The 13,399-nt window shown below is 38.7% G+C and overlaps 1 protein-coding gene across 1 annotated transcript in view; it reads left to right on the top strand.

Annotated features, from left to right (window-relative positions):
- LOC104608271 (uncharacterized) overlaps positions 1-13,399 on the top strand; it is a 60,004-nt gene that overhangs the window by 32,691 nt on the left and 13,914 nt on the right. Inside the window, exon 11 of the mRNA XM_010274203.3 lies at positions 1,156-1,327. Within this exon, the coding sequence (XP_010272505.1) occupies positions 1,156-1,327 (172 nt within the window). The remainder of the gene's footprint in view (positions 1-1,155; positions 1,328-13,399) is intronic.

The following is a 13,399-nucleotide window of genomic DNA, read 5'->3' as shown; positions in this document are numbered from 1 at the left end:
ATTCTATTGAGGAGTTCCTATGAATGAGCTTCAGTGAAGAAAGCCACTGGAAGTAAAGAAATAAGTTAGATCACCATGGAAGTACTCCTTTACGTTGTCAAATTGGAAAACTTGTATCTCAATCTGAAACTATGTAAAAACAATATGTTGGAAATTTACAAGTTTAGGTATTTCTTCCTTGAAGTGCATTGGATAAACCCATGTATATTTGGAGAAGTCATCAATGAAAGTAATGGAATACTTGTAGCCATTCTCAAATGAAATAGTAGCAAAGCCCCAAACATTAGAGTGGAAAGGATAATTAGATCTTTTATTTCTTAAAGGAAATGGAGTTCTATAATGCTTGTTTAATTGACAAGTTTGACACGGTAACTCAGTTATTGACATGGACTTAAATAATTCTAGAAAAAAAATTCGAGGACTCAAATGACATATGACCAAGGAAATTATGCCAAAAAAAACTTGACTTTTATTAGACTTGTAAATTTGGATTCAGTATTCTTCTTTCTCATCATTGAATGTAATGTTTCGCACCACTGATTAAAAGGAAAAACTGGGTTTATTCTGAGGATGAGTATTCACCATTAATTGAAATAGTAAAATAATGCGCCTTTCATTTTCTGTTGAAAACTTTTACTTCTTGGTGCAACATCAATATAGTTGGGCTTTCTTGGTCCATTTCCTCTTTAGTGCCAAGTGGGAAATTAGCTGCCCCAATCCAGTAAAACTTGTCATAAGCGTTTTTGAGAATGGCTATCTATGTTTGTGAATTGCTAGGACCCTCTAGTTGTTAGCTTATTTAAAATAACTCTTTTAGAATTCATGGTTTCTCTAACTAGTAGCCTAGATATTCTTTTACAGGTAACTTAGTGTTTACAATCTAGAAGTTGAGCTTGCTATTTGCTTCTTGTATCTAGTGTTATTTTGGTGGTCCATTTTTTAGCATCCTATTTGTCATGTGCTTGTGTAATCCTATCCTTTTTATGTTTTTGTTACATGTCTGTTGTTCACTGGTTTTCATGTCTTTAGGCATTGTTATTCTTTATTATGTCCATAGTACCTTCACCCCTATGTGTTTTCTATCAACTGCTTTTAGTAAAAGCGTTAGTTGAGCATTTTCCAGATGAAAATTTAACTTTCTTCTTCTCTCCATAGAGATGCTCCATTGTACCTGGAATGGGCTCCTGAGAACATTCTTAGTCCAAGTTCAACATCAGAGACTGAACAGACTAATGATATTGTTGGCGAAAAGGATGTCAAGAGAGTATTATTAGAGCAGCGTGTGGAAGGAATATCAGAAGTGGATATTGATCCTGATAGAGTTGAGGTTTGACATTAATCTTAATATAGGAATTCCTCTTCCTTTCAATATATATGACATAATCAGTTTCCTGTGATTCTTTCTGTTTTTTTTTTTTTGTGTTTCCTTTTTATTGCATTCATTTAAAGAGTTAATCATGGAAGAAAGTTCTCTTATCCTTCTGTTTTGGTGTATTCCCTATCAATGAAAGATCAACACATATATTCTTTTCCCACTTCATCCAAGTTGTAGAAAGAGGTCTAGTCATTGATAAAGAAAAAGGGTAAATAAAGGAATTAATGGTGATTGGATTAACTGTTCTGAAAAATGCCAACTTTGAATAAATTAACAAGGAAAAACATGTTGTAGTGAAGGTGGATGTGCAGTGTCTGGTCATTTTGGCCTACCTGGGTGATGTGTCAATTACTGCTAGTCGATTTGATAGGTCACCTTGTCTAATGTGGTTCTATAATTGTGGAAAAACCTCCTCTACTAGCTCATCACTATTTTAGAGAAAAAAAAGCTAAAATACTCCCAAAACTCATTCTTTCTCTCTCTCTCTCACTCTCAGTTTCTGATCCGGGACATCCCAAAACCAGGTACGTCTTTGAAGTGGCAAAAGATAATAAAAGTTTGTTTATAGAATTACCTTTTCTTTTCGAAAGGAGACTTTTTTTATCTTAGGGCCATCTCTAAATTTACCCCATCTTTTTCCTTTCTGTTTTGAACATTGGGGTTTTGCCCTTCCCCAAACACAGACCTTGATGAAGATAGGATTTGATCCCAGGTTTCTGCTACAACAAGCCCAGTGATTTAAAAGGCGCGCCTAGGCGCACAAGCGAGGTGCATTTTGGGATATGCACCTCGCCCAGGTCTTAGGCACACCCCTTTCAAAAGGCCCAGGTGTGCACCATTTTAAAATTTTGCACTATTTGCTAATGTTGTTCATTCATTCATTGCATTAAAATATCTTCTTAAAAGGCAATGGAAGTTATAAAATCATTTTTTTTTATGTGAGATAAGAATTTCAGACCCTGACATAGACTTGTTTGGGCTTGCCTCGAGGGGCGTGTGTTAGTGTCGACTGTATAGGGGTAGTTTAGTCCTTCTATTTATATTTAAGCTGATGTGTAATGTTTATGTTAAGTGATGTGTCCCATACTTAAGTAGGGACATAATATAACCTAGCCGACTAGAGAGAGTGACTTTCTCTCTTCTTTGAACCAGTTTTCTTCTTCACCTTTCCTCTCTTCTCGTCTCTTCTCTTCTTCTCTCTTTTCTTCTCTATCTCCTCTAATCTTCCTCTAATTTTAACAGAATTCTAGTGCAGGTCTGAACTTTATCATGGTATCAGAGCAACTGTGAAAAAAAGAAAAAAAGTCAGATCCGCCCAGAATTCTGTTCTCTCGCCATTCAGCCTAGGGTTTTACAGTTTTCCTTATTATCAGTTGGAGATAGGAAAAAGGGTTGAAAAGGAGTGATCACCCTTTCCTTTTGGAGGTTTTCATGCCTCTTGTCAGTGGTTTAGTGGGTGTTTGCAGTGGTTTCTAGGAAGCCCTCTAATCGATGGTACGAAGGGGGCTATTTCAGGTGGTGCAGTGAACAGTTGAGTGTTAGGCTGTTTTTCGGTGATCAAATAGGTGGGACATATGTGTGTTTCAGTGAGGATTGAGTGGTTGGTGAGTTGCTAGTGCTATGATGTGTATTAAGGTAGTTGTGTGGTAGTTTTTATGGTGCTGAAAGTAAAGAAATCAGTGAAGGGTATTGCTGAAATTTGTGACTATAGGTAGTTCCGCTAGTGTGCAGTTTGTTGTGGTGCTGAAAGTGAAGAATTCAGTGATGGGTATTGCTGAAAAAAAATATTGACTGTAGGTGGTTCCACTAGTGTGGAGTGTGGTGAAAAGTGATTTAGAAGCTTGATATACGAAGTAAAGAAGGGGAAGAATTCAGATATGGGAGTTCAGCCCAGTCATAGTGGCAGCAGTGGATTCATGTATGGTCGTAGTGGTGGTGTTGGACCCATGTATAGTCGTAATGGTGGACGTGTTGGAGGCCAAGTTTCAGGGGGAGCTCGTGGTAGAGGACGTGGTAATGGTCCAAGGAGGTGTACTCGTTATGGTATGGAAGGGCACACCATTAACTTCTGTTAGGATTTGCATGTCCCACCTTCAACTTGGGTAAATCATGCAGTGTCCAGTGATAGTAGTTCAAGATAGGATATCCAACAAGCTGATTAGATGCCCTTTACATCTATGGGTGTCTCCAGGAAGGAGATGATAAGTATCCCACATGATGAGTATGAGCGGTTTATCCAGGCCACCTCTCAACAGAATACAGTTACTCTTGCTCACAGGTATGGCTTGTATGGCATCCAAACCCACCTCCTGGATTATCGACTTTGGAGCTTCTGATCATATGACTGGGACTCTAGGTGTGTTTTCCTCCCTTTCATAGTGCTCCACATCATAGTATGTTACCCTTGCTAATGGTTCCGCATCCTCCATTTGTGGTGTTGGTAATGTTGACATAGACCTTTTTCCTCTGTCCTCAGTTTTGTATGTTCCCAAATTCCCTTTTAATCTTATGTCTGTTAGCAAGCTAACCAAGTCTCTTAATTGCTTTATTACCCTTTACCCCTCTTCTTGTGTCTTTTAGGATCTCAAGACGGTGAAGAAGATTGGTGGAGGGTATGAAGCTGGTGGTTTGACAACAACCCTTTAGACATCCCTTTCTCCTTTTTAGTGGCATTGTAGACTTGGTCATCCATCACTTAAAGCACTAGAGTCACTTATTCTATCGTTGAGTCATCTTTTTGTTCTGGATTGTGAGTCATGTCAGTTGGGGAAATATCATCGTGTTCCCTTTAGTCCTAGGGTTGATAATCGTATGTCAAGTCCTTTTTCTTTAAGGTCATTCTGACTAAAGGGACTTGACATACGATTATCAACCCTAGGACTTGTTTCCTACCTTGAAGGTCATTCTCCTTTCACCACCTTGTTTCCTACCTTGAAGGTCATTCTGACATACGCCCATCCTTGAAGGTCATTCTCCTTTCACCACCTTGTTTCCTACCTTGTCTCCGTTTTCTCTTACTCCTATGGTTTTCGAGTGTGTATGTTTTGTTCATAATCTTGGACTTGGAATCGACAAATTAGATGCACGATCCACTAAGTGTATCTTCCTTGGCTATTCCCAGACCCCAAAAGGGTATGTGTTATAACCCTAGTTCTCGACGTTCCTTTGTGTGTCCTAATGTTACTTTATTTGAGTCTACTCCGTTTTTCTCTGGGTTAGGTGATGTCTCTTCTTCTTCACCTCCTCTTCCAATTCCCGTTGAGGACCCCATTCCACTTGTTCTAGTTGTGACTAAGTCCTTGCCTCTGGTGCAATTTCCTGTTGAACGACCACCCATCCATAAAGTGTATACGCATTGACAACATGTATTAACTCCTCCAGCTTCGTCACCATCAATAGATCTGGCAGTTGTTACCACACCAGCCCTAACTCCTATTTCTGACCTAGGCCTTCCTATCGCCTTGCGGAAAGGTAAGCGCAGTTGCACACTTCATCCCATTCTAATTATGTTTCTGTCTTTTACCTTTCTACTTCCCATCGCTAGTTTGTTTCTCTGTTGTCTTCTATTTCTATCCCTACTGTTGAGAATGGTTAGACGAATGTTTTTTGGTCATTTTCTCCTTTCTTATACTCTCTCTGTATTTGGGCACCCAGATAGGGGCCTTGTAATTATTAATTTTCAATTATAAAGTGAACTTTTGAGGGTGTGAACAATGAACTTCACACACCTCTCTACACTTTCCTTTCTTCTTCTTCTTCTTCTTTTCTTCTCTTCTTTCTCTCTCTTGAAACCCTAGTTTCTGCAACTTGGTATCAAAGCGGGTAGAAGCATCTGGGAGTTGGTTTCTGTTGATCTCCTACCTAGAGGCGAACTGCTGGCGTCAGACTGCTGTCGGATGACGTCTGCAGTCACTACAAGTGTCGGTGGTAGTCTATGAAACCAACACAGTTTGATTCGCCCTAATTTTAGAAAAATTTTGGTATGACTCTTGTTGTTATATGAAACTTCTATAATTTTTGGTGGATTTTTCAAGGAAAAAATCGCAGAAATTCCAGATCTGATGTCGAGCCATGTACAAAAGGTTTAATTATTCTTTTTTTGCTTTAAAACCTAGACCATTCAGGTCATTTTTCAATTTGTGATTGATGGGAAGTGTTGGTAATTTTCTGAGCATTGTGTGATTTTTGGGAGATTTTTTTCTCCCTCTATTTTTCCGCCAACCTAATTTTTTGGGTCTTATTTTGGTTCTTAACCGTGGGGTAACGTGTTTTTGTGTCTGGAACCTCGGTTAAAGTGTTGGGGGTCCGTTTTGGTTGGTGAAAAGGTGTCTTGTTAGAATATGGAATCATCTAAGGTTTTTCAGATGGTTCCCGGTGTGCTCTCAGGAACTGCAGATATTTCCAGTGGTATGATAACTACTATTAAGCTGGATGGAACTAATTTTTTAGAGTGGTCTCAGTCTGCTAAACTTACCATTACTGGGAGGGGTAAACTGGAATTCATCACAGGAAGGGAAGTGAAGCCGAGTCCTGAAGACCTGAAATTTGCAAGGTGGGAACAGGACAACTCCCTTGTTATGTCAAGGCTGATTTGCTTAATGCAACCTCATATTGCCTGAGTGTATCAGCTTCGGAGGGAAGCTTGTAGTATGCGTCAAGGGAGAGATCTGTTGCTATGTATTTCTCTTCTCTACGGTCTATCTGGGAAGAAATGGATCACTTGAAAGTTCTAGTTTGGAAGGACCCTGAAGATGGTGAGTAGTATCGGAAGTACATAGAAGAGAATAGAGTCTTTGATTTTTTGGCTGGCTTGAACCCAGAGTTTGATTTCACTAGACAACACATTCTTAGTGTAGGCGTTGTTTCTCTTGCTACTGCTTACTCTCTTGTACAAGGGGAAGAAAGCCGAAGAACCGCCATGATGCAATCCTCTATGAGTGATCATTCTGCCTTTATGTCATCTCGACCCAAGCAAAATACTAGCAAACATCCCATTGCAGAGAAGGTCGAGGATGTTATTTGTGAGTATTGCAAGAAGCCAAGACACAATAAAGAAAGGTGTTGGAAGCTCAATCCTCATCTAAAACCGGAGAAGTACAAAACTGGGAAGAAGGGCAATGCCCACTTGGCTACAGTTGGTAATGATGCTCAGCCCTCGGATGTGCTTGATTCCGCTGATGTGATGGACAAACTCAGAAATATATTGTTGCAGCTAGAGAAGGGTGGTACATCCTCGTCATCTGGTTTTGGACTTAGTAATCTATCTAGTTCATATGCCAAGACAGGTACTGCACTTGCTTGCTCTACCTCTTTTAGCCCATGGATTGTAGACTTTGGGGCTAGTGCCCATATGACTGGTATGCCTTCACATTTTACCTCATATAAGTTAACCTCAAGGAAGGGCAAGATTATTGTTACAGATGGATCTCAGACCCCAATCTCGGGTCAGGGTGAAGTCAGAATCACTAATAACCTTTCTCTTGACTCTGTTCTACATGTGCCCTAGCTACAAAAAAATTTATTGTTTGTTAGTTCTCTAACAAAATCCCACAATTGCTCAATGACCTTTTTTCCCACCCATTGTGTTTTTTAGGACTGGAGCATGGGGAAGATGATTGGAAATGGGCATGAAGTGGATGGAGTCTACCTCCTCGATGGACCTTTAGAGCATGGATTGTCAAGCCAAATTGAGTCTTGTTCCTATGAGAAAATTAGTCTTTTGAAATTATGGCATTGTCGCCTTGGTCATATGTTTGTCAATTCTGTCAAGTTTTTGTTTCCAAACTTGTTTGATTCTATGTCCAAATCGAATTTTGAATGTGAAGTTTGTCATTTATCCAAACAATGTAGAAACACATATTTTGCAAGCAGTAAAAGAAGTAATGTTGCTTTCCATTTGATCCATACTGATGTTTAGGGCTCATATGCTGTCCCCTGTATGGGGGGTACAGATATTTCATTCTTTTGTTGATGACTATAGTTAGTATACATGGTTTTACTTGATGAAAAGTAGAGATGAAATTCCTATGATTGTTCAAAACTTCATGAATATGGTCGAGACACAGTTTGAGAAAAGAGTTAAGATCTGACAATGCCAAGGAATACTTTGAACATCACTTGCATAGATTTCTTGCAGACAGGGGCACTATTCACCAAAGTTCATGTAGTTATACTCCACAACAAAATGGGGTGGCTGAAAGAAAAATAGGCATATGGTTGAAGTTGCTCGAGGCTTATGGTTCCAAACTCATGTTCCAACTCGTTTATGGGGTGATGCTATTGAGACAGTTGTATATCTCATTAACAGACTCCCATCAAGGGTCCTTAACCTTCATTCTCCTCATTAACTACACTTCCCTGATGAACCTCCTTTTAATTTACCCCTTAAGGTCTTTGGTTGTGTTTGTTTTGTTCATGATACGAGTCCTTGTCTAGAAAGGCTATAGATGCTTTGATGCTCTCTCTGGAAAGAGATATGTCTCTAAGGATGTTACCTTTTTGGAATCCTCTTCCTTTCTCCAGCCATCCCGTCCTCTTTAGGGGGAAAATGCAAGTGAAGATCAGACTCCCTTTTGCCTTCCTATTCCTACCTCTATTCCTCCCTCTCTTCCTACCTTTATTCCTTCTCCTCTTCCTCCTGTGTATTGACCTTGGTCCTAGCAGCAATTTTTCGTCAGGCGCAGTAAGAGGGTGGCTCCTGAAGCAGAATGCCCATCACAATTTGATTCTCCAAACTCGGGTAATTTTGAATCTCCTGACAATCCTATTATTGATTTTGACCTTGATCTTCCTATTGTCTTATGATGCTCTCTCCCCTTCCTATTATGCCTATATTTTTGCTATCTCTTCTATTTTCATCCCTCGTAGTGTTATAGAGGCAATGCGGTACCCCAATTGGAAGAAAGCTATGAACCAAGAAATGGAGGCCCTAATAACGAACCAGACTTGGGAGGTTGTTCCTTGCCCTAAAGATAAGGTTCTTGTTGGGTGTAAGTGAGTTTATACTGTTAAGCACAAGGCAGATAGCTCAATTGAAAGATACAAAGCTCGGTTTGTAGCCAAAGGATACACTCAGATTTATGGCATTGATTATCTAGAAACCTTTGCTCCAGTTGCTAAAATGAAATCTATTCGTGTGATCATGTCTCTTGCCGCCCATTACTCGTGGCCTTTATATCAAATGGATGTAAAGAACGCTTTCCTTAATGGAAACTTACAAGAGGAAGTGTATATGGACTTACCACTTGGGGTAAGTTTCCCTAACGGTGATGGAAAAGTGTGCTGCTTGAAGAAGTCTTTGTATGGGTTAAAACAGTCTCCAAGAGCATGGTTTTACAGGTTCGGGAATGCCATCTTAAAGATTGTTTTTTCTCAATCTCAGGCTGACCACACCTTTTTTATTAGAAGAGTTGATGGTAGAGTAACAATGTTGATAGTATATGTTGACATTGTTGTGACAGGTGATGATATCACAAGTATCTCTTAGTTAAAGTCATTCCTTGCCTCTGAATTTGAGATTAAGGACCTTGGTGATCTCTAATACTTTCTTGGCATTGAAGCTGCAAGATCCAAGAAGGGGATTTTTCTATCACAAAGGAAATATGTACTTGATTTGTTTCATGAGGTTGGGAAATTAGGGTGTAAGCCTGTAGAAACTCCAATTGATCCCAACCACAAGTTGAACTCTACTGAAGGAGAAGTTCTTCCAGATAGGGGGGTATATTAGAGATTGGTGGAACATCTTTTGTATCTTTGTTTGACTAGACCTGACATTTCCTATGTTGTTGGAGTGGTTAGCCAATATATGCATGGACCTAGGACATCTCATATGCAGGCAGTTAACAAAATTTTAGCCTACCTGAAAGGATGCCCTGGCAAAGGGATGTTGTATTTCCAACCACGACCATCTAAAGATTGAGGCTTACACAGATTTCTGTTGATTGGGCAGGGTCCATTGATGATTGAAGATCTACATCCGGTTATTGTGCCGTAGTTGGAGGCAATGTGGTTTCCTGGAGAAGTAAGAGACAATTTGTGGCTGCTCGTTCTAGTGCTGAGGTAGAGTATAAGGCAATGGCTCATGGAGTGTCTGAACTACTCTGGTTGAAGACCTTATTGACTGAGATGGGCATCCAAGCAGATGTTCCAATGAGACTATATTTGTGACAATCAAGCAACCATATATATTGCTCACAATCCTATCCAACATGATCTACAAAGCATATTGAGGTGGATAGACACTTTATTAGAGAAAGAATTGCCAGCGAAGAGATTTGCCTTCCTTTTGTAAGGTCAGAAGACCAACTAGCTGATTGCCTCACTAAAGGTGTTCACCACCCAAAGTTTGCTAAGAACCTTGCCAAGTTGTGCATGATTGACATATATGCTTAGCTTGAGGGGGAGTGTTGAGAATGGTTAGATAGGGGTGTTTTTGGTCATTTTCTCCTTTCTTATACACTGTATTTGGGCACCTAGATAGGGACCTTCTTGTAATTATTAATTTTCAATTATAAAGTGAACTTTTGAGGGTGTGAATAGTGAACTTTACACACCTCTTGACACTTTCCTTTCTTTTTCCTCTTCTTCTTTTCTTCTTTCTTTCTCTCTCTTGAAACCCTAGTTTTTGCAACTCCTACGGATGTCCAAGAAGCCCTTGCTTCTCTCGGGTGGTGCTATTGCAATGGAAGAATTCTCTGCTTTAGCTCATAATCATACGTGGGATCTGACCACACTTCCTCCTGGAAAGCATGTTGTAGGTTGTAAGTGGGTATACACTGTTAACTACTTACCTGATGGTAGTGTAGAGCGGTTGAAAGCTAGACTAGTTGCTAAAGAATACTCAAAATATGGTATTGATTATACAGAGACCTCTCTTGTTGCTAAAATTGGTTCAGTTCGTGTTATGATATCTCTAACTGCTATGTATGATTGGCTTCTATTTCAGCTTGACATCAAGAATGCCTTTTTACATGGTGATCTTCTTGAGGAGGTCTATATGGAGCAACCATCGGGGTTTGTTGCTCAAAGGGAGGATGGTAAGGTATACTGACTAAAGAAGGCCATTTATGGACTTAAACAGTCCCCTCGTGCGTGGGTTGGTAGATTTAGTGAAGTGAATGAAACAGTGTCAAGCTGATCGTTCAATATTCAGCCATGATTCACATGCTAGGAAGATCTTATTGGTGGTATATGTAGATGATATTGTCGTTACTGGTAGTGATAGATTGGGGATTGATAGGCTGAAGACCTTTCTGCAGGAGCACTTTCAAACAAAAGACCTTGGTAAATTAAAATACTTCTTGGGGATAGAAATAGCAAGGTCTAAGCATGGTATTAACTTGTGTTAGAGGAAGTATGTTCTTGATTTCTTGGAGAAGACAGGATTCTTAGGAGCCAAACCGGCTGAAACACTTATGGAACCAAATACCAAGTTGAGCAGTGATATGGGTGAGGAGTTTGAAGATCCTGGAAGGTACAGGCAGTTGGTGGGTAAGCTAAACTACCTAACCATTATTCGATCAGATATTTCATTTGCAGTTAGTGTGGTGAGTCAGTTTATGTAGAAAGCTCGGGTTCCACATTGGGATGCAGTTCTAAGGATTGTAAGGTATTTGAAGGGAGCTCTTGGTCGTGGCTTGATATACAAGAGTGGAGGAAATCTTGAAATAGAGGAATACACTGATGCTGATTGGGCTGGTTCTCTATCTGATAGAAGGTCCACTACAGGTTATTGTACCTTCCTTGGGAGTAATTTGGTGACATGGAAAAGTAAGAAACAGACAGTTGTGGCAAAAAGCAGTGCAGAAGCTGAATACAGAGCCATGGCACATTACCACTTGTGAACTAGTATGGTTGAAGAATCTTCTACAGATGGGATATTCCATTGACACCCCAATGAAGCTTTATTGTGATAACCAAGCTGCAGTCCACATCTCTTCTAATCTAGTGTTTCATGAGAAAACAAAGCATATAGAAGTTGACTGTCACCTTGTGAGAGAGAAGGTGCTTAGTGGAGTTATAGATATTGCATATGTTAACACAGGAAGTCAATGGGTACACTTATTCACCAAAGGGTTAAGTCGGGGAAGAGTGGACTACATATGTAACAAGCTGGGACTATATGATATATACTCACCAGCTTGAGGAGTGTTAGTGTCGACCATATAGGGGTAGTTTAGTCCTATTTATATTTAAGCTGAAGTATAATGTTTATGTTAAGTGATGTGTCCCATACTTAAGTTGCGACATAATAGTCTTTTTGTTTTACTCTAATAGAAACATATAAATATAACCTAGCCGACTAGAGAGTGACTTTTTCTCTTGTTCGAACCAGTTTTCTTCTTCACCTGTCTTCTCTTCTCTTCTCTTCTTCTCTTCTTCTCTTTTCTATCTCCTCTAATCTTCCTCTAATTTTAACAGAATTCTAGTGCAGGTCTGAACTTTATCAGCATGGTACAAAGGCAACTCATAGAATCAAGAATGCAATATGTTTTACATCACATTAGCTATTTGAAGCAATGCAATTAAGGAAAAAAAGAGATTGTGGGCTTTACATACTTGAAAATGCTTTATATGTTTGCTTTTATTTTTAAATTTTCATTTTAATACGCTTTACATGCTATGTTTGTGTATTTCAATTTAGATAATAGGTTTTTTAAAACATTTATTTTAAAATTTAAGTTTATTTTTTTATTAACATAATGTTTAAAAATTTTTGGCATTTTTTTGAATTTTCTGACTCTTTTTTTATTTTTTAGTTTTTTTTTTTATTTTTTATCATTATTATTTTTTTTGTAATTTTGCGCCTTGCTTAAAAAGGCATGCTCCTCACCTTGCGCCTTGCACCTTAGGCGCAATATGGACCTTGCGCTTTTTTTGTGCCTTGCGCTTTTAAAACACTGAACTAGATAGTGACTTTACCAGCAAACTAGCTGGTACCTTTCTCATATATTATTGATTGAATGCATTTTTCCTCTCCTTTACCTGTTGAAACAAAAACATGTGGAAAGGACCCAGTGAACTAACAACTCTATGGTTGCCTAATGACTCGGTCTCAATTGTTGGATTGTGATAATTGATAAAAAAATGGTTAGATTGTTGTAATTGATAAAAAAATTGGTAGATTGTGGTATTCAGGCAATCAACTAGTGGTGTTGTATTTATCTAGTGGGATGCTAGGGTACTTATACATCTAGGTAGTCAACTTATTGACTATATAATGGGAAAAAAGGTGATTTTCTCATGCTTTAGGTCATCAGGGAAGTTGGTCTCTTCTAACACATTGAGCTTCTCAATTAGAAAATGCAACTTCCTGATACCGGGATATGAAATGGTTTTTTGTTAAAAGTAGTTTGGGCCCTTAGAAATGTGATGATTTTGTGTATGCATCCAAATTCTTAGAAAATTTCAATTTTCTTATGCTTTTGTTTTTCAACCAACCAAAAAATTAATCTTGAAACTGATCTATAAAGCAGAGAAAAGGTACAAATCAGATCTGACAGGGGTGACTATAAGCTAGACCAATAATCCAAAGAAACAAGGTATGCCTAGAGTCTAGGCAATCCTTAATGAGCATACTGTGAGGCAGCAGTTGAAGATGGGGTGACATCATAGGGGCTCAGGTAGGTTTAAAACAGTGTTTTAAAAGCACAAGGTGCTAAAAAAGCGCAAGGGCCATTTTGCACCCGAGGTGCAAGGTGAGGCACTTACCTTTCTGAATCAAGGCACAAAAATGCAAAAAAAAATAAAAAAAATACAAAAAAAATGCAATAAAGTTCAAAAAATGTAAAATATTAAAAATATTAAAGACATTATTAATTAAAAATATAAACTTCAGTTTTAAAATAAGTGTTTTAAAGAAACCTATTATGTCAAATTAAAATACATAAAACATAGCGATGCTAAACTCTTAATCTCTTTATTTTTTTCCCAATTGCGTTACTTCAATTAGCTAATGTGATGCTAAACATTATGCATTCCTGATTCTACAAGCCGCCTTTGTACCAAGCCCCTCGAGGCAACCCC

The sequence above is a fragment of the Nelumbo nucifera genome, chromosome 1, assembly GCF_055504915.1.
Source record: "Nelumbo nucifera cultivar China Antique chromosome 1, China Antique-T2T, whole genome shotgun sequence".
Classification (NCBI taxonomy): domain Eukaryota; kingdom Viridiplantae; phylum Streptophyta; class Magnoliopsida; order Proteales; family Nelumbonaceae; genus Nelumbo; species Nelumbo nucifera.
The sequence above is the reverse complement of the archived record's forward strand: the minus strand, read 5'-3'. Positions and strand labels throughout refer to the sequence as shown.